This window comes from Neovison vison, chromosome 8 (genome assembly GCF_020171115.1).
Source record: "Neovison vison isolate M4711 chromosome 8, ASM_NN_V1, whole genome shotgun sequence".
Taxonomy (NCBI): domain Eukaryota; kingdom Metazoa; phylum Chordata; class Mammalia; order Carnivora; family Mustelidae; genus Neogale; species Neogale vison.
The window spans coordinates 55107879-55134230 of record NC_058098.1 but is presented as its reverse complement, the minus strand read 5'-3'; the positions used below and the strand labels follow the sequence as shown (position 1 = coordinate 55134230).

Sequence of the window (26352 nt, the reverse complement as noted above, 5' to 3'; positions counted from 1 at the left end):
ATTAAATCCTAGACCCCCTTTTTTTTATGGTGGTTTGGTTTTGGCTTTGTCTCCTACCCCCCGAAAGTACAACAGCCATCCTTTCATACTTCAGAATGTGTTATCTCTTGTGCAAAGCATAGAATCAAGGTCTCTGTTGGCTGTTTTAGCACTTTCTGTTACTTGTTGGGAAACTTAGCTCAAGGCATTACTCTCTTCGTATGAATGTTTCTCAGTCTGAAAATTTGGAAGAATGGTTTTTAGATAAATTGTTTTTAAAAACTTTAGTGAAATTAATTGTGCATTTAATGTGGCAATTTAGTGCATGTTTTTTGGTGGGCAGAAGGAAGTAAAGAAAGCTTGTTATGTAATAGTAAATTTTGAAGAATTCTAATGTACTTTTGAAAAGAAGAACACATTAGTTTTTGTTTTTGTTTTTTTAAAGATTTTATTTATTTGACAGAGATCACAAGTAGGCAGGGTGGGGGGAGCAGACTCCCCGCTGAGCAGAAAGCTGGATGTGGGGCTCCATCCCAGGACCCTGAGATCATGACCTGAGCTGAAGGCAGAGGCTTAACCCACTGAGCCACCCAGGCACCCCAAGAACACATCAGTTTTTATTGATTTAAGCACTCTATCTTGGCTGATTTTGATATCTTAATAAAAACCTGCATTTTCATTTAAATAGATTACCTTTGAATTGAATTTCTCCTGTTAACATAAGGAAGCATGTGATTTATTTTAAAATAAGAGAAAACACCAAAGCTACTTTTGTATTTGGGAAATGGGGAGAAGAGAGGAGACATCATGGAACTTTGTAAATGAATGTGAAAACTATTAGCCTAATAACTTAAAAAAACAAATGGCTGGTTTTCCTGTCTCATGAAAAGAGTCCCCACCCGACCCCATCTCAATTTGGTAAAAGAAATTGCCATTCTCAAAAAAAAAAGAAAAATTGCCATTCTCTTTATTGTCAGAACAAATAGTCCCTATAAGAAAACTACTTGCAAACTGGGTTTTACTTTTTTTACTTTTTAAAAAAGATTTTATTTATTTATTTGACAGAGAGAGAGGTCACAAGTAGGCAGAGAGGCAGGCAGAGAGAGGGGGAAAGCAGGCTCCCTGCTCAGCAGAGAGCCTGATGTGGGTTTGATCCCAGGACCCTGAGATCATGACCTGAGCCAAAGGCAGAGGCTTAACCCATTGAGCCACCCAGGTGCCCCAACAAATTGGGTTTTAAAAGATTCATCAACATACAGTCTGTTTTGGCAGAAGACACTTACAAATTCTGTAATTTAAACATATCTTTTCAAAAAATAAAATTATATTGATAAATGATCAGCTTATGTAATGTCATTGAATTTAACTTGAGATATAACAATTTAGATTTTTAATGTAGAGTTTTTATTAAAATTTTTAAAAATGAATTTAAAAGTATATGCATCCATATACTGGGCATTTCACTTACTTTTTAGTTTTGACTTTGTGGTTTGTATTTTTTTTTTTTTAATTAAAAAAAGACCCTAAAATCGTGCTGAATTTGATTAAGTGTTTTTAGAAATACATATTCAATTATATACTATTAGCACATTAACATATATATTAAGTAAAATGTAAGTCTGGTAGTAGCTTCTGAAATTTACTTACATATTTTTAACACTTGAGATACTGTATGTATATATTTAAGTATTTGTGTGCACTAGCAATTTGAAGGGGCTTCAGAGCACTGTAATAATATTGAAACTTCAGTTCATTTACAACTATGTCAGTTAAATTCCCCCCAAATAATAAATTCTGCTCAGAATCTTGTCTGGTTTATGGCAAAGATAAATAAATTAATCAAATTGCTAAGATTATGCACCCAGTTTCTTTACACCTGAGAGAAATTAATTTTGTGGAATGTAATATTTATTAAATCGTGAGCTGTCTGAATTTTATGTGAAGTTCATTTTTGCTTTTCTCAAAATATATTAGAGATAATTGGAATACTTTTCCATAGTTTAATGGGGAACTTGCAATAAACAGAAAGTAGCTTAGAAAACATATTTTTTGAGTGTCTATCTTTGACATCCAAATGGGAATGAACAAAATGGGGGTAGGAGCATTATAAACACTTATTCTTTGCAACTTCTCCTGGAAAAAATCATCACCACTCCCAGCTTGATTTGTTTCATTTAGTTCTTGCCACATAAACTTCTTAGGTCCTTATATGTTGTATATTGAAGAAATCAGTGTTGAGGGTTTTTTGTTCATTTGGATTATTGGAGCATTCTGTTCTACGCTTAGAAGTGACCTGTTTATTGGACCCATGCTATCTAATAACTAAAGCATATGAAATTTACTACGTTTTGTATTGATTTAATATTAACGTTAATCTAAAATATTTCAGTGCAGTGTGTCACATCTGTTTTGTATTCCTCTGTTTAAAAGAAGTGGCAGTGTGGTATTTGGAGGAATATTTATTATCTGAGTGTTTTTCTTTGCAGCAGTTTCCCTCAGTCTATTGAGAATTATAACTTCCAAGAGACAGTGAATCACCCAGCAAATTCTCAGGTACCAAACTGCCAAAAGCCACAGTTAACTGCAGTTTTTATTTACCACTTCATTACCCTTTACTTAACAGTGGCAATTTTGAAGCCTTCTTGAAATGATAGAAAATAAATCTGTGGTGAAATTTTTAAAAATATTCTTTCCCTTAATAATCAGTCCAGCCTGTACTTCATGGATACTCTAGGTTTTTTCAAGAAAAAAACTTTGTTAAACTGACTGTTGATTTGTGTTTGAAACCAGTTTTCCATGACCAATGACTGAATATTCTTACCCTGTGATGGTGCTTCCTAACTTTTTGAGGGGTTATGGGTTTTAAGTAATCACTGAAAACTATAATTCCGTTTCCTAGAAAAAAATGCATAGACACTGTATTTTGTATGCAGTTTTAGTTAATCCTATTTTTCCCTACCCAGAAGATCATGGGCCTCTGGTTAGAAACTGCCACTATAATGGAACTGAAAAATCCCTTCTAGAGTGTTGGTTTTAACATCCTGTTATGCCACATCAAGAGTTTTCTTCACTTCAAGCTTTATTTGACATTACGTTTTCTCCTTCATCATTACATAGTAGAAGTTAAGCAGAATCTATATCTTATTTTGGAGAAAAAGCACAATTACCTTTTAATTTTAAAGTATATATCTGAAACTGTAGAATATATTTGGCCTTCTAGGTGCTTTAGATTCTACCTTAGACACATAAGAAAGGAAGAAGATGGTTTTTCTGTAAAAAGGTGTTATTACACTTATTGTTTAGCACAACAGTATGGGTTTTCATTTTAATGAGAGGTTTAAAGCTATTCAGAAGTTGTTTGTGTGTGCTGGTTAAGAGTGTGACTTAGGTTTAAAGCAGATTAGGGTTCAAATTCAACTGTAGTAGTTTACCAGCCAAGTGACCTTGGGCATATTACTTATCTGTTAAAAAAATCACCATAAAAGGATTAAATGAGATAAAGTCTATAAAGTGGTTGATTTTGTACTTTGTGTGTAATATGCACTCAGTTACCTCTTTTTGTTTGATGATGGTAAACAATTACAGAGTGTTCATTTTTCCTATTAGGAAATTTAGGACAGTAGACTTGGTTGCAAAAAATAGCTATAAATCTTCATATTCCCCAAAATAATCTTCTGAAGTTTGATGGCTTATAATTGTTGTCAAAGTTCAGTCAAGAATTCTTCAAATATGGGTAGCAAACTAACTATTTTCACACTTTTCTTATCAGTGTTCAGCTGTTACAGTGAGGCAATATGTTAAAAGTTACCCACTAAACTTGTCTCACAATTAAAGTAAATATTGAGAAACAGAGAAAGGAAGACATTTCTAAAAGTGGATTAAAAAGCACAAACATGTTTCTGCTTTTGAGTCTTGACACCTGGCTGGTCTCGTGGTAAAGCCACAGGTATCTTCGGGTAGATAATGTTCCTTTGCATATTATGTCATAAAGAATACCTCCAACTTAGGGGCACCTCGGTGGCTTAGTTGGTTCAGTGTCTGACTTCGGCTCAAGCCGTGATCTCAGGGTCCTGGGATCAAGCCCTGTGTCTGGCTCCCCGCTCAGTGGGGAGTCTGCTTCTCCCTTGCTCTCTGCCCCTCCCCCCACTTATGTGCTCGCACGTGTCTCTTTCTCTAAGAAATAAATAAAATCTGAGAAAAAGAATACCTGTAATTTAAAAATGTTGAAGGAAATGGCAAGATTTCATTTCTTTTGATGGCTGCATAGTATTCCATTGTGTATATATACCAACTAGAGCGTATCATGCTTAGTGAAATAAGTCAAGCGGAGAAAGACAACTATCATGTAATCTCCCTGATATGAGGAAGTGGTGATGCAACATGGGGGCTTAAGGGGGTAGGAGAAGAATAAATGAAACAAGATGGGATTGGGAGGGAAACAAACCATAAGTGACTCTTAATCTCATAAAACAAACTGAGGGTTGCTGGGGGGCGGGGGGTTGGGAGAAGGGGGGTGGGGTTATGGACATTGGGGAGGGTATGTGCTTTGGTGAGTGCTGTGAAGTGTGTAAACCTGGCGATTCACAGACCTGTACCCCTGGGGATAAAAATATATGTTTATAAAAAATAAAAAATTTAAAATTAAAAAAAAATGTTGAAGGAGTGAAGTAGTTATGTCAACCACTGTATACTTGTCCACTGTAAAAGAGTGTTCCCACCGTGGTTTGAAAAGTATTTGGAGCCGAAGAAGAGGATTATGTGTGTTATGTTTTGATTAAATAACGGTTTAATACCTGCCTAGAGTGAAAGGATTCAAGTTTACTAAAAGGATGATTTCAGGCCCTCCTGAAAAGAAGTGGGATAATATCCTGTCTGATCCCTTTCCTATCCACATTTGTGGTTGTTCATTATAATTGAGTAATAATCATGGCAGTGATTTTTTATATATCCACATGTGCACATATCCACTCACATGTATGTGTTCTCCATGATACTTTAGAATGATTAATTCAGTTGGGGGTCATAAGTATTAGTAACAGATTATGAGCAGAAGAGAATCTCAGTATATTCTGGAAATTCAAAGTTTGCATTAGGGGAAAGGGTCCATTGTGTTCATCTATAAACTGTGTCCTTACTACTGACAGGAAACAACTCAATTTGTTATGGATTTAAACCTGTGTATTTCCTCTGTGAAGAACACAAACCTTACTTGATCACTTTATGAAAAATTATATGCTACAGCTACCACTGAAATATAAAGAAAGCACTTTTCACTGCAGTTCTCTTTCTTATAATGCCCAGTCTTATTCATTAATTTTCTTTGACAGGGAGAAAGTTTGGAAAATCATATTTCCCCTTTTGTTTCTTCTCAGTATCGTCAGTGAAGCAGGGGCGTCAATCTACAGTGTCAGCCCTGAAGCTAACAAAGAGATGCCAGGGCTGGACCCTAATTTGAGAAGTGCAGGTAAGAAACTGTGGGCCATCACAAAGGTGTGTGGTTTTGATATTTTGAAGGACTTTTATTTTTAGCAAGCAAGAAAATTTAGAAAATATATGCATAAAAATTAGCATGTTAGAAAGAAAATGGTTGATTGGAATAGTAGTTGAAATTATGGAAAAGAAGAGGAAGAATACTGTTTTTAAAGAGTATAGTAAGGGGCGCCTGGGTGGCTCAGTCGTTAAGCGTCTGCCTTTGGCTTAGGTCATGATCCCGGCGTGCCTGGATGGAGCCTCGATTATATTCCCTGCTCAGTGGAGAGCCTGCTTCTCCTTCTACCACTCCCCCTGCTTATGTTCCTTCTCTCTCTGTCAAATAAATAAAATCTTAAAAAAAAAAAAGGTATAATAAAAAATTAGTCCAAAACATCTTTAGTAAAATTAGGTGCTTAAGTGTTATAATAAAATTAATAAAATACTCCAAATCTCTTATTACTACTACAAAATATTTATTACAGCTTTTTATTGACAAATAATATATTAACCTAAATATATATAAACACGCACAGCTTCTTGCTATTTTTCAAATGATCAGTTTCTCTTATCTTGCTAATGGAGCAGTCATTAATGTTTAAAACAGCCTGCTTTGATTTTAGTTGTATTAAGTTACTTTGGTTTCTGTTTTGTGGAATAGTTAAAATGTTGTGTGTGAAGAAATTGAGATACTTTCATACATCTAGTGAAAGTAATTTGTATTAAAATCAAATTATTAAATCTGAGCATCTCTCTCTGTGATAGTGGGATATTTAGACTACATTTTTAGAAGGGACTTCTTCATTTAAAATTTTTCCTTAAGGGGCGTCTGGGTGGCTCAATTGATTAAGCATCTGCCTTTGGCTTTGGTCATGATCCTGGAGTCTGGAGATAGAGCCCCACATTGGGCTTCCTGCTCAGTAGGGAGTCTGCTTCTCCCTCTTTCCCTTACCCCCTCTTGTGTTCTTATGCACTTTCTCTCTCTCAAATAAGTAAAATCTTTAAAAAAGTAAAATATTCCTTAAATATTCTTATCAGGTTTCATTGACTATTCTTGAAATCTATACTTGGAGATAACATATTTGAAAATTTTTGCATTAGTCTGAGGCTAAAAACCTATTTCTTACATTCAAAAGAGCTTGTAGTTTCCCTTCAATTGTCGAATTGATTTTTGTTCCATGATATCCTCTGTCTAAAATGATCATCTTCTCAAACTCAGATCCCAGCTCAAAATCTTGGTCCTTCTGTGAAGCTTTTTCCTATCACAACAGCACAGTGTGGTCTCTGCCTCCTTGCCCGCGCTCTTTTGGTACTGACTTTATAATAACAATAGCAATAATAGTAGGAGGAGGAGATACAGCAATCATAGTGGGAGCTGCTAATACTAATCTTTTAAAGCACTTAATATAGGTGAAACATTGTGTAAACAAATGCATTACCAGGATTATTTTGTTTTATTCTTATAAACCAAGGCTTAAAGTGTCCACATAATCAATAAGTGCATATATAATACTTGTGTACTTGTATAATAAAAGGATACTTTTTTAAATTTTTAAAAGATAAAATTCAAGGGTGCCTGGGTAGCTCAGTCAGTTGTGTCCAACTCTTGATTTTTGGCTCAGGTCATGATCTCAGGGTTCGGAGATTAAGCCCCACGTTGGGGTCCATACTGAGTGTGGAGCCTGTTTAAGATTCTCTCTCTTCCTCTCCCTCTGCCCCTCCCCCACTCTCTCTCTGTCAAAAAATAAATTAAAATTCAATTCAGAACCCCTCAAGTTGGCACTGAAAGGGAATCTTCCAAAAGAACATTTGAAAGAAATATTGTCTAGGGAGTGGCAGTCTCTCAGACCTCCCACTGCTAAGGGGGCTACTGTTTCCTCTTCACCACTGGCCTATGTGGGTGCATAACTGTCAACGGTGTTACAGGTGAGACAAGATTGTAACATTCCAACAAGACTGTCTGAAAATAGGCGATAATAAAAAGAAGAATTATTATATGGCCCAAATTACTCAGATTCCAAAGTCTGTTTGTGTCTTCAAGTTGGGATTCACTGCAGGTATGCCCTCCTGCTATGTCTCAGCTTGCTTTCACCTGGCAATGACTATGTTGATCCCTGTCAACTCAAAACATCCACATAGACATTTTGAGCCTTCAAGAACTGATCCTGGAAGCAATTATTGAAAGAAGCTCAGAGTTTCCATGCTAGGTTTTCTAGAGTTCATTTCTTCCTCAATTCTTCATTTCTAGTGATTGATGGCAGGGATGACTTTATAATTCATATGAGACCTGTCCTACCTATGGGTGTGGGTTTTCCTTTTCAGCCCTCCATAAGTTTACTATAGCAGAATATAACAGAACCTTAACATTCATGCAGTGTTAAACATATATAAGAAGATGACCTTCATATTACTGTATCTTCTTGACCAGTTTTTCAGCTTACTGAGAGCAGAGGTTATCCTTATATATTCTTACAGTCCCCCATAATAAGTTCATTATACTGGAGAGGCATTTAAATTGGATAGAATAGTAGGTAGATGATATTAAAATGTTTATTATGGATTTCTGATTTAAAATAGAAGATTGAGTATTCCTTTACGTACCTTTCTAAGCTCCCGTAAAAGTGACAGTAGCGTGATGGAAAGAAGGCACAAACTTATTAGGACAAGGAGGGGAGAGGAAAGAACAGCAATAATCGTTTTGAAATGGGAAAGCAAATGGCTGAATAATAAGTGATGTGGCCAACTTAAGAAAGTTGAATACTAAGACAGCATTGTAGAAAACCAAGAACTAATCTGAAATGATCATGGAACCCTTATAGGTTTGGGAAATGCATGCACCAAGTTACCTTTAGAATTATCTTGGGAGGGCTGCAGGTAGGCCTAAGTGAGAGGATTGATTGAAAGTTCTATGTAGAAAGCAGTTGGACACAATTAAACACAGAATACCATTTAACCCAGCAATTCCACTCCTCAGTATATACTCCAAAGAGTTGAAAACAAGGACTCAAACAAATAGGTGTATGCAGTGCTCATAGCAGCACTATTCACATAGCCAAAAGCTGGAAACAACCCAAATGTCCATCACTGGAAGGGTGGATAAACAAAAGGTGGTATATCCATACAACGAGGTATTATTTTTAGTCATAACAAAGAATGAGTACTGACGTGTGCCATAAGGTGGGTGAACATTGAAAACATGCTAAGTGAAAGAAGCCAAACACAAAAGGCCACATTTATATGAAATGTCTAGAATAAGCCTAACCTATAGATGCAGAAAGCAGGGGAAAATGAAGATGGGACTACTTTAATGGGTACAAGGTTTTCTTCTGGGGCACTAAAACTGTTTTGGAACTTGGTAGAAGTGGTGGTGTGTACAACAGTATAAGTATAATAAATGCCACTGAATTGTACACTTGGAAATAGTTAATTTTATGTTATGTGAATTTCACATCAATTAAAAAAACCAAAATTGTTAGATTTCCTGTTCCACACAGTTGAGTGACTCTCCTTCTTTCATCTTTGTAGAAGACCGGAGATTTTTTCCTCTGGAGAGGGTTAAACAGAAAGTCTCTCTGCTGGAGGACACAGGTTATACATAATAATGGGGATATCTGCTAAAAAAAAGACAGATTAAATAATTATTTACATGCTGATGTAGAGATCTTAAGACTGAATCTTCCATGCAGGAGATAGGGGAATACTGACCTGCACAAGAGAAAATACCTAATGAAACTAATGAAAAGATCAGAGGTCCACAAGAAATGAGCCAGATCACCATATAATGAAGCCCACAGTTGATAAACGTCACATTTAGGCAAAGCACTTACAGTCAGCTTTTTGGTACCCTGGACCTGGTGGACAGTCAAGGGTCACCTATCATGTGAGGAGACTTAACACTGTTGAAGACAGATGTGGCGGTAGTTGCGAAAGCCACTAGGAGGAAGTAAAGACTATATAGATGGAAGAAAAACTTTTACATCCTTAGAGAAAAGAAGGGTATTTTATTCACTTAAATGAACTTGACATAAAATAATAGTCACCCTTTTTAGGTGAATTCTTGAATTCATCTGTGAATTTTGAAAAGCTTAAACTAATCAGGTTACCACAGCCACTGACACTACAATTAAGATAAGGAATATTTTTATCTGGCCAATAGATTAGTCTGCTTCTTGTTCAAAAATGAAATCATTAATTAGGGGATCAAGATCATTTATTGAAACAACATTTTAATAAGTTTTATAATGAAAAAATTCTTATTTGGAATTGCTGAATGAAAAAACACCCTGCCTCTGTTGCTGTCTGATGGCAAGGAGAAGGGGAAAATGAGGGGAGTATGGGACTTTACAAATAAAAATTTTCACTTTGATATTCCTAGATAACAAAATAAGGTAAATTCTTAGGAGAATGCAGTTTAGTACAGTTTTTCAAGCATTAAGTTTATTTGCTTTAGAATGGCTTTTAGATTCTAGATATTTCAGAGAACTGAAGACCAAAACCCATAGAACCTTTTTTCTCCTTTGGATAGAAGATACATTTTGAATGAGGGGCGTGGTGCTTTCAGGGTCACTTCATGTGGTTGTGCAGGTCTGTGCACCAGACATCCTGCCTAACCATAGGAGGTAGCTCTGCTTATGGACCTATGAGAGCACTCAGTCTCTCACCCCTCCTTTGGGTGTAAGTAACCTATTTTTTCCCTCTAATGCTTAACTTTTTGTTCAGTAGTGGTTTAGTTGTCTCCCTTTCCCCACTGAGTTACATTATTACCATTTAACAGATTACCATATATTAAAGATGAAATTCCTATGTGTATTTTTAGTCTTTTCCTTGGTCTCACTTTGCCACAGTGTAAGACTATCAGTTACGGTGGTTTGTGATGTGACTTGTACTTTTTTAATTTTAATTGTACTTTTCTTATGCATTTCCTTTTTTCCATATACACTTTGGAGCCATTTAACTGAAATTCTGTTAAATTGTCACCTTCATCCAAGTTCTGTATACTTTATTACTCACAGGCAGCACACACACACACACACACACACACACACACACACAGAGTAAATGGATTGCCCTTCACAATATTTACTTATTGGTTGTTGATGGCATATGGTACTCTATCAGTTATTGCCTGGGTGTTTTATTTTTATTTATTTATTTATTTATTGAAGATTTTTATTTATTTGACCGACAGATCACAAGTAGGCAGAGAGAGAGAGAGAGAGGAGGAATCAGGCTCCCTGCTGAGCAGAGAGCCGGATGCAGGGCTCAATCCCAGGACCCTGAGATCATGACCTGAGCCAAAGGCTGAGGCTTTAACCCACTGAGCCACCTAAGCGCTGGGTGTTTTTAAACCAGCCAGTTGAAATCTGAGTTCTGGTATTTTTTCAGTTGACTTGTTTGGATTTTCTAAAGTAGTCAAACATCATCAGTAAATAGTAATCTAGTTTCAGTCTGTAAGGACTTATTTAGCCAGAGCGATGCCATCGATGCCATCCGGTTAAACAGTGATTTTGTTGTTTATGCATTAAAACTTAAACTGACCCTGCCCTCCCCCACCACCAGGACTTACTTAAAAGCAAGTCCGGGAAACCAGTCCCAGGTAACAGAGCCCAAATACAAGGGTGGGTCAGGCCAGGTGGAGACATCCAATCAGTGGGGGTGCATACTGTCTCCCTAGCTACCGAGGAGTGTGGGCCCCACTTTTGGGTGCCTTTTGGGCTCCAATGCTGACCAAGGTGATAGGCTAGTTCAAATATCTACTATAGGGTAAATTGTGATTCAGTTGGTCACTTGTGTGTGACCTAGCATTACTGGACAGCTTTCTCTGTGTGTTACAATCTCATTGGCCACCTGTGTGTGGCCAGGCTCAACCACATGGCCTTTGCCCTTTAAAAGTTAGTTGGCAAGGCAGAGAGGGGTTACCCTCTCTATAAGAGACGGCCCCGACCAGTCAGTTTGATTATCGATGCTTGGCGCGAAATAAAGCTTTGCTTGACCTTCGCTTTGTATCAGTCTTGCTCCTTTGATTACGGACCCATCAAATCTTTTCAGTAATGATAACCATCTTCTTTTCCTTGTCCAGCTGTACTGACTAGAATTTTCTGAACAATGGTGAATAGTAACAGTGACATAAAGATATATTGACATCATGTGGGCAAAATAGTATTGGCTTATGCTTGGATATATTACATTGAAAAAATATGTAACAGCTTCATTGAGATATAATTTAATAGCATAAAATTTGCCCTTTTAAAGTGTGTAAGTCAGTGTTTTTTAGTACAGTCAGAATGTGCAGCCATCGCCACCATCCAATTTTAGAACATTTTCATCACTCCAAATAGATACCCAGTACCCATTAGCAGTCGGTCCCCCTTGCCCTCTTCCCCTACCCCCTGATAAATACTGCTCTACTTCCCGTCTCTATGGATTTGCCTACTGCAGACATTTCATATAAATGGAATCATTACAACATGTGGTCTTTTGTAACTGGCTTCTTTCACTATCATAATGTTTTTGGAGTTCATTCACACTGTAGCATGTATCAGCACTTCATCCCTTCCATTGCCAAATAATTTTCCATTATTTGGGTATACCATATTTTGTTCATCCATTTATCTGCTGATGGGCATTTGGGTTGTTTTCACTTTTTTGGCTGTTATAAATAATGCTGCTATGAACATTCATATACAAAATTTTATGTGGACATATGTTTTCATTTTTCTTGAATATATACCACACAGTAGTAAAAATTTGCGGACATATGGTTACTATGCTAACCATTTCTAGATTTTTTTTTTACTTCTGTTGCTACTTTCCTCACTGTTTAGTTTCACACTCTTTCACTGTGTCCATCTTTTCTTCTCTATCTCACAATGTGCACATGCCCTCAACTTTTGGGCTCTGACTCTTCCTTTGTCTTCGTTCTCTTTATCAGCACTCTATAAGACTTCTTTTACCTGAGCTACCTATCTGTATCCTAATTTCAGGAATCTTTTGTCAGCCTGATCATTCTCAATCTTCGGGTGTCCATTATTACTGTTAATTAATTCCTTTCTTGTTTATCCTGCCAGCACCATCTTCTCTTGAAAGCCTGGACATACAGCTTTCCAGTTTTCCTTTAAACCGTGTTTAGATTCCTGCTTCGTGAACAATGAACATCCTTCAGATGAACAATGTTCATTTTCCTCTTTCTCCTATCTCCCATCTCTTCTATGCTTGCTTGAGTTTTTATGTTCTGTAGAGTGAGTAGCATCTGAAAGCAAAATACCAATTCTAGAAACATTAGGGTCTATGTAGAGGTTATTTACTGAGGGCGTTGTAACTCCAGAGGCTCTTAGGACTTACTGGAGAATTAATGTGTCTTCTAGAAATTGTCATTTAGCAAATCAGTATGAACAAAGGAGATGCTAGCAGTGAACCTATTAGGAGGAACCAGGTAGAAAATAGGTTAAAGTCCTTTTATATACTTAAAAAAAATTTTTAAAAGAGAAATCTATTCACACTTAACAAATTATGCAACTGCTCTAACCAGTTTCTAAGTTTAGATTTTCGTAATGTGGGTTTTCCTGGAGGGGTAGATTTGAGAGATTTACCTATTATTTTATTTTAGGAACATAATTAGATTTTATTATTTTAGAAAGCATTAAAAGTTCTCTAATTTGGTATTCAATAGAATATGTCATGATTTTGTTACTATTATTTATGTTATTTGCAATAGAAAATATAGAGTTAAAAATGGAAATGAAAACCAGTCACTCTCTTCTGTTTGTGGCCCCAGATTCCATTCTTTTCCTTTCAGAAAGTGGTTGTTTTTCTGTTTCTAGAATTGCTGTTCTTCTTCTCTTTGATCTGCCGATGGATTTGTAGGTGTTTGCAATCTTTAGATAACCCTTCTAGCTGATCTCCTGCTAGCTGAAGTAGTCTCAGCCTGCTACTTCTCCACCATCTTGACTCCTCCGAGATCTACCTATTATTAATAACTGTTTTTTGAAATTTTGGTATCTCCCTACAATGACTGTTCTGATGCCTGTGTCTCTCACTTGGTTTCCTGTTGTGGGTTGTTGTGTTTTGTTTGTTTTGTTTTGTTTTTAACTTGAAAGTATTTTGGCAATGTTTGTATGTGAAAATCAGTCTTACTGGATTATATTTTTGAAGATTAGAATAAAGAAATGATCTTTCCTTCCAGAGACTATCAGATGTTTCCCTGGTGGCATCTACTCTCACTGTGTAATTCTACATGTGATTACTGGGGGAAGCAGCTCCCCTGGAACCTGCAGCACTTGCACTCATTAACCTGTTGTGAGGTTTGACAAGAAAATACATGTGAAAGCCATGGAACCAGGAGTCTGCATCTTCTTCAGTGGGGAAATAGGCAGATTGTATGACACCAGCTTATTGCTTTCTAAGCTGGCTTTGCAAGCTGCCATTGTCACTGTTTGTGAGAAGTGATAATAAAATACCTGAAAAAGACTTGAATGTCCATGCAGTGAACTGAATGTTCAGCATAGAGCTTATCTCTGATGAAGAGATTGTACAAATCAGTGATAGGAGGATCCGATAGTCACTTGCAAGTGGTGGCGTCTGTTGCCAGACCTTGAACAGTTAATAACACAAGAACAGGCATGGGATCTCCTTTGATGGCCTTAAAGTTTTCACTGAATGGGTTTATATTTCATCCAACTTTCTGTGTGAGAAGATGACACTGACTAGCTTTCTCGCATTTAGAAAATGAAAGCTGTTTGTATGTAAGGACCCAATGTAACTATACCACTTGGGAAAAGAAAAAAAAGAGCTACCCTTAGAAGTATCCTTATTATTTATACCAAATTTCTTTTCTCCCGCTAGATCTATCCTTTAAGTTAAATTAGGTATGAAATTTTGTTACCATTTCATAAGAAAAAGATGAGAAATGATGACTAAGTAAAAACATGACAACAGATAAAGGGATGTTGGAAGCTAACTCAGACCTCTTGACCGTGGATTGTTATGGTCAGGAAAGAGATATGATTTATAACTGTGAGTGAGTGTGTTCAGAGACAAGCAGCTGAGATTCAGATCACTTCACAGTTACTCTTGCAATGACATCTAAGGCAATACAAGTGTGTTCATGAGCCAACTGACTTGGTCTCCAGTTGCAGTAAGGTATGATTCCATCCATTACTCATTACTATCAGGACCTAGTCCTAATAACATACTTGATTTGCAAATATATGTCATAATGCAGGATTATTTTAAAAGTGAAATATCGACTTGTTCGTTAAAGTGTGAGGTGCTCTGATTGAAGAATGAACAGGTGATTATTTAAGCATAGCAAGTAAGTGTTATATCTCTTTTTCCAGATGTATTAACCTTTCAATCTATTTGTGCTCCGGAATGCCTACAGATTCTGGTAACAAAAGTAATCCTGAAAGTTTGCATTCACGTCTTTTGTGTGAAAAAAGGAAACTTTGCAATTTAGTCAAATTGTTGGTTTCTTTGTGTGGGAGAAGAAGGAAGGAATTAAATACTTGAATTATGAAGGCCTAACTAAGTTATTATTTGGATACTGTTTTTCACATTAAGCCATACTTATTTTCTGTTTTTTTCAGTTTCCATAGCAAGGCGTGTACAAGACCCATTAGCTGAGCTGGTGAAAATCGAGCCGAAGCACATTGGAGTTGGAATGTACCAGGTAAAGCAGTGTGGGTCATTTACTTTGTGAAGCCCATCAATAGTATGCAGACTTGGCATAGTAATTAAGTGTCGGTGGGAATACCTTCCCATTTTCAGAGGTTACACAGTTGATGGGAAGGTAGTTAGGAGTTATGTTATTAGAGAAGGGGGAGTTTTTCTTTTATTTCTTTTCCTTTTTTGGTGTTTATGGTTTGGATTAAAATTTAGAATAGACTGTAGTCATGTTTAAAGACTATTAAAACATTAGATCAGACTAGTAACTTAATCCAGAGAGCCTCTCCCTTTACCATTATTGTAAAAAGAGAGGAAATGGAGCAAGGGGGGTATGTTGGTTCTTTGTGTAAGCCAGTATGAAATATTGATCTTTATTGATCTTTCAGGAAAAAGCCTTTGGTACCTACTGTGCCTTATTTCTTTTTCTGGTTCTTATTTCTATTTGATTATTATAATGAGTTTTTGCTCATTATCCAGTATGATCTTTCAGTTGTTACTGTGTAGCAGTAGTAGTAGTAGCGCTTATTATCATTACTGTATTTTCAGTTCTTGAGGTTGTATGTATGTTCATTGGGCAGTTGAGGACAACATTAAATCTTGGCAAAGTGAATCCATGATATCTTGTCTTCAGAAACCTCAAGTTGAATTATTTTTACTTTCAATGAAAGACTTTTTAAAATCTGAAATAAAATATTATCTTCTGTATAATTTTCATGGGACTTGAATGATAGATTCTGTACTATTCTCTAAGAAATGTATTAAGGCATAGACTCTGTGACCACTAGAAATAGAAGAGACCTTAGAAATCATATAACCCTACCCCTTCATTTGACAGAAAAGGAAGCTATGTCCCAGAGTAGTTAGGATTTTTACCCAGATTCACACATTGGCAAAGCCTAGACTAACTTGTCACATATTGAATTTAACTGGGAGTATTCCCATTTTATAGCAAATTAGACTAAAAGGCACCTAGACCTTTGACTTGACTCCTTCATTTGGGAAGGATAGTTGCTGAAGGGGTAGATCTAGCTATATAGCTAGGTAGAAATGCCTAGTATCTAAAGAGTATAAATTTAACAGTTTTATTACATAGGTATTTTAGTTAAGATGAATTATAACTGTATTAATTCAAGACGAAGTTATGGAATACCTCAGCAAGGTAGTAGAACAAAGAAAAGAAAAGGAGAAGTCAAACTCATAGAACCAAGGCAGGCTAATAAGCTATTGGCATCAAAGAAGTCTTTAGTAAATAGCAGAGACTTAGCCTCCAGATTCTTCGGAGATACAGCATTTAACATGAAAGAGTTCATCATTCCAACAGCAGTAAGAAGAAATGGAAGAGCTTTAAGCAAGGGAATGTTATGATCTGATTTGCATTTTTAAACATTGGCTCTGGCTAATCTGGGGAGAATGACGTAGAAAGAAGAAGAGAAGCAGTAAGACCAATTCAGAGGCTGTTATACTAGTTCAGGTGAGAGATGGTGGTGCCTCGGACAAAGTTAATAGTGGTAGAAATGGAAAGCAGTAAAATCTGTTTTGTAAGGCCTACTTGGTAATAAGTGGAGGAAAGGGAGTTTGCTCCAGGAGTCCTATTATGTGGATGATGCCTGACAGAACAGATTTGGTGGGGATAAGATCAGTAATTCAGTTTTGGACATGTTAAGTTGGGATGCCTGTAAGAAATCCAAAAGATGTCAAATAGAAGTGGATATGCAAGTCTGAGATACAAAGGAATAGCCATATTAACATTGGAGTACAGACTTTTCTGCAAATAATGACACTGAGAAAGTGATCAAGATGGTAAGCTGAGCTTATGATATCCTTTAGTTCTGCCACCTCTATTACTGGCATATCTATGATTCCACCTTCTTTAAGATGACAGAGAAGGTGCACATGTATATTTGTATCCATATAATGAACACATATGAGTAAGTTGATAAACTGGGAAAAAAAAGAAAGTGTTGGTGGATGGAAATTTCAAGAATCCCTGAAAGATAGTAAAAATAAAGAATCACATTCATGGAAAAATAAAACCTGATGGAGCTGCAGCTTAAAATGCACAGATCAGGGACACCTGGGTGGCTCAGTGGTTTAAAGCCTCTGCCTTTGGCTCAGGTCATGATCCCAGGGTCCTGGAATCGAGCCCTGCATTGGGCTCTCTGCTTAGCAGGGAGCCTGCTTCCTCTTCTCTCTCTCTCTGCCTGCCTCTCTGCCTACTTGTGATCTCTGTCTGTCAAATAAATAAATAAAATCTTTTTTAAAAAATGTACAGAACAATAGTGTTCTCAAACCAGAATCACGTTCAAGTAGTGGGGAGGGGACCTGTAGTGTTAGAGAAGGAGGTGCATGTGGAACGACTAGGCCCATCGTGACCCCTTCCCTCCACACCCTGTGAATCCAAGCTCAAGCACTAGGTATAATTCAGAGACCAGAGGGAGGCTGGGAGATCCCTCAAGTAGCCTTTGGTTGTCAGGAAGTTCAAGGAGTCTCGTGCCAAGAAGACAAACTTTTGGCACATCCCTGACCCCTGGCATCATATCCCACATCAATGGATTCCAATGCTGGTAAACAAAAAGAGCATACACAGACATTTGGGGACTCTGAAATGATCTTCTGCTAAGAATCAAAGAACATTTGAGGAAAACTTTTCTTAGCAAAATGAGGCACCAAATACAAAGAGCAAAAAATAACAATGAATAGGCAGCAGGCTTTGAAATAAGTAAAACTAATATTCACAGAGGGAAAAGAGAGGTTATTGCATATGTAAAACAAATCTAGATAAAATGAATTAAGTCTGTCTTAGAATTTAAAAATCTGCTTGTCAAGATGGAAAAAACCAAATGGTCTAAATAGAGTGGACACAGCTTAAAAACAAATTAATGAATTGAATGATTGAGCTAGGAGATTCTTTAGAATACAGTCTTAAATTGAGAAAGTTGGACAGTGTGAATAAAATGTCATATGATACAGAGGCCATTTTAAAGCTTCAACATTCAACTCATAGCAAATTCAAATAAAGAGAATGGAGGAGGGTTACAATCACAGAAATAATAGGAAGAAATTTCTTCATGCTGAAGACAGACAAGTTTTGAAAAGGCCCGGTAGTATTGAATAAAAGGATAACTAAAGATCTACACTCAGACATCTTCATATGAAATTTCAGAATGCTAGTGATAAAAAAAGAACTGACTAAAAGCTTCTAGAGAGCAAACAGTTCACCTACAAAGGAAAGAAGCAGTCCTATTATTGGTAAAAACAAGTAATAGAAGATAGAAGCAGTAGTTTTGAAATGTGAGAAAAATGTTATTCGAACCCATAATTCTATATTTGGACAACTTAGCAATTTGATGTGAGAAGAAAATAAAAACATTTTAGTACCTGCAGTGATCTACCTTTTTAGAATGTTATGAATCTTCTTTGAAAAAATTATTTATGAAAATACTCCTGACCCCAAAAAAGTGGGAGTGGGGACGAAAGAAGGGAAAGGAGTGTCGTGAAGGTACAGTATTGAGGTGAAGAAACAGTAGAGAGCTTTATAGTACACACATGTGCAGTAAAATGTTAGTTGAGCCTCAGAGTGTTTTTTTTTTATCTATGATGTTAATCTTTAAATATATCAGTCTGGGCCAGATCAGCTTAACATGGGAGAACAGAAGAAAACAAAGTTATACAAGATTCTTTTTCAGGAAAATAATTAAGATGTAGATTAACTTTATACTTCATTAGAAAAACATAATCTGAAAGATATGAAGAATAATCACAAATAGGATATTTAATGCACATCATGAGAATAAAAAATTAAAAGTTCATCATCCCAACCAAAGGCACAGAAAACAAGGAAGAATAGTAAATAAATAAAATACATGATGACAGGAATAAGTATAGGTGATAGATATATGATAAATAGGTTAAATTCACCAGTTAGTAGAATCTCATACTTTTGAAAAATAAAATAGAGCTCTAAGTTGTATATGTATGCAAGATGTTTCTAAAGCAAAAAGCAACCTTGTAATTAGAAATTTGGAGAAAAATATTCCACACAAATGAAAAAGAAAGTCATAGTACTGCTAATATCAGAAGAAACAGAATTTAAGGCAAAATGCATTGAACAGGTCAAGGGGGGCTATTTTATATTAATAACAGTTTCCCAAGAAGATATAATTGTCCTGAACATTCTGTGTTATCTAACAACATAGCTTCAAAAATTATGCTGTTTAAGAAATTCTAAAATTAGAGCAAGAGACAGGGGCACCTGGGTGGCTCACTGGGTTAAGATGCTGCCTTCGGCTCGGGTCATGATCTCAGGGTCCTGGGATTGAGCCCCACATCAGGCTCTTTGCTCAGCGGGGATCCTGCTTCTCTCTCTTTCTCTCTCTCTCTCTCTCTCTCTCTCTCTCTCTTGCTGCCTCTCTGCCTACTTATGATCTTTGTCAAATAAATAAATAAAATCTTTTAAAAAATTAGAACAAGTTTTGTAAGTCTTAATAGACTATAGTAGACGTTTCGAACATTTGAACATTTTCATCACCCCAAAATGAAACCCGGAGTCCATAAGCAGTCACTGCCACCCCCTCCTTCCCAGCCCTAGGCAGTTACTCATCTACTTTGTTTCTATAGATATGTCTGTTCTGGGTATTTCATATAAATAGAATCACATAATATGTGGTCTTTTGTAACTGGCTTCTTTTGTTAGCATATTTTCAAGGTTCATCCATTACAAGTCATTACTTCATTCTTTTTTATGGGCAAATTATATTTCATTGTATGTATATAATACAACATTTTGTCTATCCATTCATCAGTTTGAGTTATTTCCACTTTGGGGCTATTATGAACTTTCTATACAAATAATCATAATAATAATAATGCTATTATGAACATTCTATACAAATTTTTATGATGTATGTTTTCATTTCTCTTGGCTATATACCTGGAAGTATGTTTGCTAGGTCATTTAACATATAAATTTAAAGCCAGAGGATGAACTGGAGAAACTATTTGCCACAAATCTGTATGTATGCAACTATCTATTTTATTATTAAGGTTTTGGTGTTTTCTTGTTGATTTGCTTACGATTATATGTTGGTTTAAATAAAACATTTACAAAAGACATATAAAGAGCATTTAGACACCATTTATCATAGACAAAATAAAAATTTTTCTTTATCAAAGAAACCCAAATTAAGCAAAGGGATATTATTTCAATCTAACAATTGAGTAAAGTTATAATAAAATGATAAACATCTCTGCAAGTGAGGATACAGTGAAATGATTATTCACATACACAGCTGGTGGAAGTATAAATTGTTATATCTAGCAAATAGTCAATACCTGTCAAGATGTACTTTTAAAGAATGTGTGCCATTGACCTGGTATTTCTCCCTTTAGGCATCTCTTCTAAGGCAGTATTAAGAACCATTGATAAGATTTATATACACGTTTGCTGTTATAACAAAATTATTGCAAGCAATTACAATAGAATAGTATATCCATCAGTTGAAATATACAACCATTAAAAACACAGTTTTCAGGGAGGATTTAATGACATGAGAAATTTCTTTATTTTTATTTTTTTAAATTTTAAAAAATTTTTTATTAACATATAATGCATTATTAGCCCCAGGGGTACAGGTCTGTGAATCGCCAGGTTTACACACTTCACAGCACTCACCATAGCGCATACCCCCCCCATGTCTTTATTTATAAATTGCGATGAAGTTATTGATACAGAATAAAACCAATTTCTGTTTTAAAAATACATTTACACTGAAGAAAAAACCTGGCTAGTGATTGATACTTATATTTTTGTTGGTGTGATTAAGGGTTTTTTATTTCCTTTTTTACTTTTTTTTTCAAACTTTCTATAGTGAATATGTATTAGGAAGAAATTGTAAAATGCATATCCATGTCCATATCCCAATCAATGTCCTACTTAATTTTAAGTCTTGATATGATAGACTTTGATATAACCAGAGTGGGACTGAATTTCTTTTTTAGTTGGGGCCTCTAAATGCTTTTGGTATAAATTTAATACTCATATTTATTCTGATTTAATACTGTATTTATTCTGATTTTTCCAGTAGCTGGACAAACATTTGTTGATTTTTTAAAAATGAAAGCTATTCAAAGAAAGAATGTTGAATACTTAAATGAAATAATAGAAGCTATAATATTACTATTTCAATAGAAACTAAAATACTTTTGGTTTAATAACAGCCAAAATGCTAAAGGCAGCACTCCAGTTCTTGTCTTAGAAAATGGGGAGACCTGATTTTAAAAACACATGCCTGTCATAATTTCTGGAGAGAGAGGCAGCCAATGTGGTCGAATGACAACATATCCCTAACTGACCCCTAAAGACTTTGCTGGAAAGTGGCTTGGTGTTGCTCCCACGAAAACACTCCAGGGTGAGAGTAGGATGATGCAGGGTTGGCTCTGTCCATTTCTGTGGGACATGGGGAGTGTGGTTTAGCTTGGCCTTGTCATATCCTGAGAGCAGAACTTAAGTAAGTTGGATTTACTTGCTATTTATTCTTTTTTGCACCATGTTTGAGGTACTTTTGTGCTCATTAATACTTCCATTTGTTAATGAGCATACACAGTAAAGTGGGAAAGACAAAACAGTCCTCTTCCTCCTTTCCTGCCTGTTAGATCATTTGATGATTTTAGAGAACGAAATGGTGTTCCAAAATGAGTTTTTGGAACCCTTAGTGTATTTTCTATATCCCAGCATCTTTATTCCTCATTATTATGGTTAATGGAGAAGTCACTGTAAAAGGAAAATCATCTTCCCAGCAGAATTTTTCATGGTAAAACCTCAAAGGTGGGAATTTGTATCTTATTTCCCAACCCGCTCTGTGGGATCAGTTATGAGTAAAAACAAAAAATCAACTCTTCAGTGGTGATATTATTTAAGTTTTTAAAACTATTTTATAGGTAGCATGGAGGGATTATGAAATGTATTTGTAAAAATAAAAGTTAGTAAGAATCCTCTGTTTTATATTGTTTGCCTAAATCCTTTTGGATATTTTAATCCCTTAATTATTTGTTATTGTAGAATGGGATAATGGGAAAGAGTCTTCCCCATGGACGGTCACTTAGATGACTTTTACCTGGATTTTTGCCCCCTTACACTAAAGCAGTATTTTTAAATAGATAAAACACAAAAATAAAACATAGAGGAAATTTGTTCTAAAAATCAGGCATCACTTACATAAGTGAGTTCCTTGCCAAAGTGTTTTTACAATCTTGTCCCTTAACTGTACGTCCTAGCATATGACTTGTATTTGAAACTGTGCTTTACCAGTATTATAAATGAAAATCAAACTTAACCTTGCAATTATTTCATTCATTTGTGACTGTAACTGAATGATTTTTGTAACTGAAAAAGAACAAGTAATTGACTTTGACTGGGGGTATGAATAAACTCATCTATTAGAATTTGTTAATTATTCCTTAAACTTAGTTTTAAAATCTCTATTCTGGGTGTTTGGTTTTTTTTTTTTCCTCACTTCAGGATGAATTGTGCTTCTTCCGTTGACGTATGGACTTCAGTTTTCTGAGGTTCTTAGAAATTACCAACAGTGTAATAAGCCATGTATATATACACACACCCTAGTATAACACCATATTTATCTTTAAAAGAAACAGAATGATGATTTGAAGAAATTTTTACCAGTAAAGCCTTAAATTATTAATGATGAAATATCTAATTTCCTTTATCTTTTTTTTCTTACTTTTTGTGTGTCATTGACCTTGGACAATGAAGATAGATCAATTTCAGTTTCTACTCATGTTCATCTTTTAGTTTTCATACAGCAGCACAAAGTGCTAGGATTCCTAAAACATTAAGCTATTTTCACAGTGTTTAAAACTAGTAGTTATCATGGATGATTAAAAAATTACCCAAGACATTAAAATCACTACCATAAAAGGAAAAGATTAATAAACATTAACTGCATTAGAATCTAAAACATCTCTGAATCATAAAATAATATGTAGAAAATCCGCAGACTGGGAGAAGGTATTTGCAAAACATATAACCTATAAAAGACCCAGAATATATAAAAATCTACAAATCAAAAGGAAAAAAGAAAAATAGGCAAGGGATATGAGCAGGCCATTGACAGAAGCAGAGTCAAAAAGGACAAAAATATTTTTTAAATGATCACTTTCACAGTAACTGGGGAAATGCAAACTGAAGCCAGTATAGGAAGCCTTTCAGGTTGCCAAAACTTAGTCTGAAAATTTGGATATTAGCAACCATGTGGAACATTGGGAATCTTGTATATAACTTATAGAAGAACAAACTGGTACAAAGTCTTTGGAGAGCAATTGTACATTAACAGAGTTGGAGATTGGGGTTCTCTTCAAGTCAACAATTCTGTTGCTATATATTTATAGCCTTGAGAATTTCCTCAAATGTGCACAGGAAGGTATTAGAATCATTGAAGCACTATTTATGGCAATGAAAATTTGGGAAGAGTATTCATCATCCTGAAAACAGAAAAATAAACTGTACTATACTCCATGGAATATTATATGGGAGTGAAGATTATCCAGTTAGCATTATCTGTATTAATATGGAAAAACCTTATAAGATATATTAAGACAGAAAGCAAGTTGCAGAATATGTACAGTATTATGTGATTGGTATAAAATTTTAAGATATGAAAAATAATGTTGTATACTATTTGTAAATACCAACATACAAATACATATGTGTGTGTATGTATTATATGTATATAATATATAGTATGAATATATATTCATATTCACGACTTTATGATTGTGGTTACCCTGGGTGGGGTATGGAATGGGAGAATAGAAACTGGGAGTGGTATACCAGGAGTTTCAACTATATTTATAGTATTTTGTTTCAACCATATGTATAATATTTTATTTCTTAAGTTGTTTGGTGGGTACATAGTGTTCCTTATACACTATAACTTTTTGTTAAATAAATCATAGTTTTATAAAAAGATGCAGGAAACCTTAGTCAAATGCTAAAGGTGTTTTATCTTAGGGACTTTGGCTTTCAGTTGGTTTTAATTTCTTATACTTGTGTGCATGCGTGTGTGTGTCAGTAAGGATTTATACAGTCAGGAAAAAAGCTATTTTCAATTTTTAGTGAAAGTGAAAAAAAAACATTTAATATTAAGTACATTTCTCTTTGTGATAGTCCTTGAAATTTTCATCTTTCAGACCCTAATTTTGCACCAAATTAAATACTTTTTAAAAAATATTTATTTATTTATTTTAGAGAGAAAGGGTGGGGAGGGGCGGAGGGAGAGAGATGCTTTAGCAGACTCCACTTTGAGCATGGAGCCCAACTTGGGGTTCAGTCTCAAGACCCTGAGATCACCACCTGAGCCAAACCCAGAAGTCAGACACTTAATCGACTGTGCCCTCCAGGTACCCCTCAAATACTTTTTAACACAAAATTCTAACACTATCTTTCAATTGTCTTTTTCATTTGGCAAATAATAGATTTTTCTTCTGCGAGTTTTGAAAGTGAAGTATCATTTGTTTGGTCCTATTATTTGAAATGGTCATTTCAGAGATATGGCCTAGGACAAAACTGTGGGTGATTATCTTTCTAGTGACTATTTACCGGGCAGAGTTAGGTAGAATTGATGTTTAAGGAATGTTATAATAAAGGTACCATAATATGACTAGCATTCATCCTATACTGTTTTCTTTTCAAGAACTAACTACTCCCACAATGCACCCCTAAATTATCTAAATTAGGAACCTTAAGATCAAGCAGGGAAGCTTTTAAAAATAATTAGCCTAGGCCACATCCTTAGAGATTTTCATTTAATTGTTTGGAGGGTGGACCATACATCAACAAGCACATTAAAATTCTGCAGGTGATTCTAATGTACAGGCCATGTTGAGAACCATTGGTTCTTAAAGTGTGGTTTCTGGACCAGCAGCATCAATATCACCTATGAACTTTTTAGAAATGCATATTCTTGCACCCATTTCCCAGGTTTATAGAATCATAAATTCTGGGATGGGATGCTGTCAAGCTTGAATGGGCTTATAAAACCCTTTGGAGTCTTGTTAAAATGCAGATTCTGTTCAGGTACTGTTGGTCTAGGGTGGAGCATGAGATTCTGTGTTTCTTATAAACTCCCAGGTTATACCAATGCTGTTGGTCTGAGGATTACGCCTGAGTAGCAACAAGAAACCCTACTGAAAGCCTCTTGGACCCCAGCCCAGGCCTATTGAATCAGATTCTGATTTTAACAAGATTTCCATTTATTTTGAATGCATATTACTGTATATGCAATTTAAGAGGAAAATTGGGATATACCAATATCTAAAGGATATGAGAATTTGAAGAAGCAAAAATCAATATTCTAAAACACTACAAAGATAAAGGTAGGATAAAAACTGAAAATGGGCTTTCATGTTTAATTTTTAAAAAATGGTGGTGGTGGCCGTAATGAAAATAGTTTCATTGGAGTGGTGGAGGCAGATGTCAGGTAAAAGCATATTGAAGGCTGAATGAAAGATGAGCACTCAGAGACAAGTGTATACACATCCCTAAAGAAGAGGTGTTTTTAAGGAGGTCAGGATTTGAATGTGCTTAAATGTTGATAGGAAGGAGATAGAAGTAGTTAGGGAGAAGTTGAAGATGCTGGAGAGGCAGAGGCTAGATGCCTGACAAGATGATGGCTAGAGCTTGCCTAAGGAAGGAAATGGACAAGAGTTCCGAAAAGAAGCTCCCAGAGTGGCGGATGGCTGGAAAGTGATGGAAGAGAGCAGGACTGGGAGGGGTTGCTTCCCCTAACCTGGATAGTTTTCTTTTTCTGTGAAGTAGGAGCTTCCTGTTCTATACCCCTTCTCCCAGAAGAACAGAGAATTTTTTATTCTCTGAAATCATTGTATTATTTTGTTTACTGTCTGTCTCTTCTAATGGAATGTAAACTCTTCTGTGAGGACAGGGTGATTCTACCAGTGTGTCCGCAGCTCCCAGGACCTGGCACATGGTAGATACTCAGTAAGTATCTGCTGAGTGAATGAATGGTAGAGTGTTGGTTTAGTTGCTCTTTTATTGTATTTTTTTTTAACTCTGTTGTGAACACACCATAAAATTTTGTAGTTTCTCACTAAAAATTTTTGTGGGGTATACTTGAAATGTGAGTTATTAGTATTTTTTTTTTAAATGAATCTCTTTTCAGGCAAAGTGTGAATTTCAGAGCAGAGAGCATTAGCGTAGCCAAGTGATTG

At 35.7% G+C, this 26352-nt stretch overlaps 1 protein-coding gene across 2 annotated transcripts in view; it reads left to right on the top strand.

Annotated features, from left to right (window-relative positions):
* SRBD1 (S1 RNA binding domain 1) overlaps nucleotides 1-26352 on the top strand; it is a 198326-nt gene that overhangs the window by 102072 nt on the left and 69902 nt on the right. For both annotated transcript variants that reach the window (XM_044263633.1, XM_044263632.1), the window contains exons 15-16: nucleotides 5352-5443; nucleotides 15033-15115. In XM_044263633.1, the coding sequence (XP_044119568.1) occupies nucleotides 5352-5443; nucleotides 15033-15115 (175 nt within the window). The remainder of the gene's footprint in view (nucleotides 1-5351; nucleotides 5444-15032; nucleotides 15116-26352) is intronic.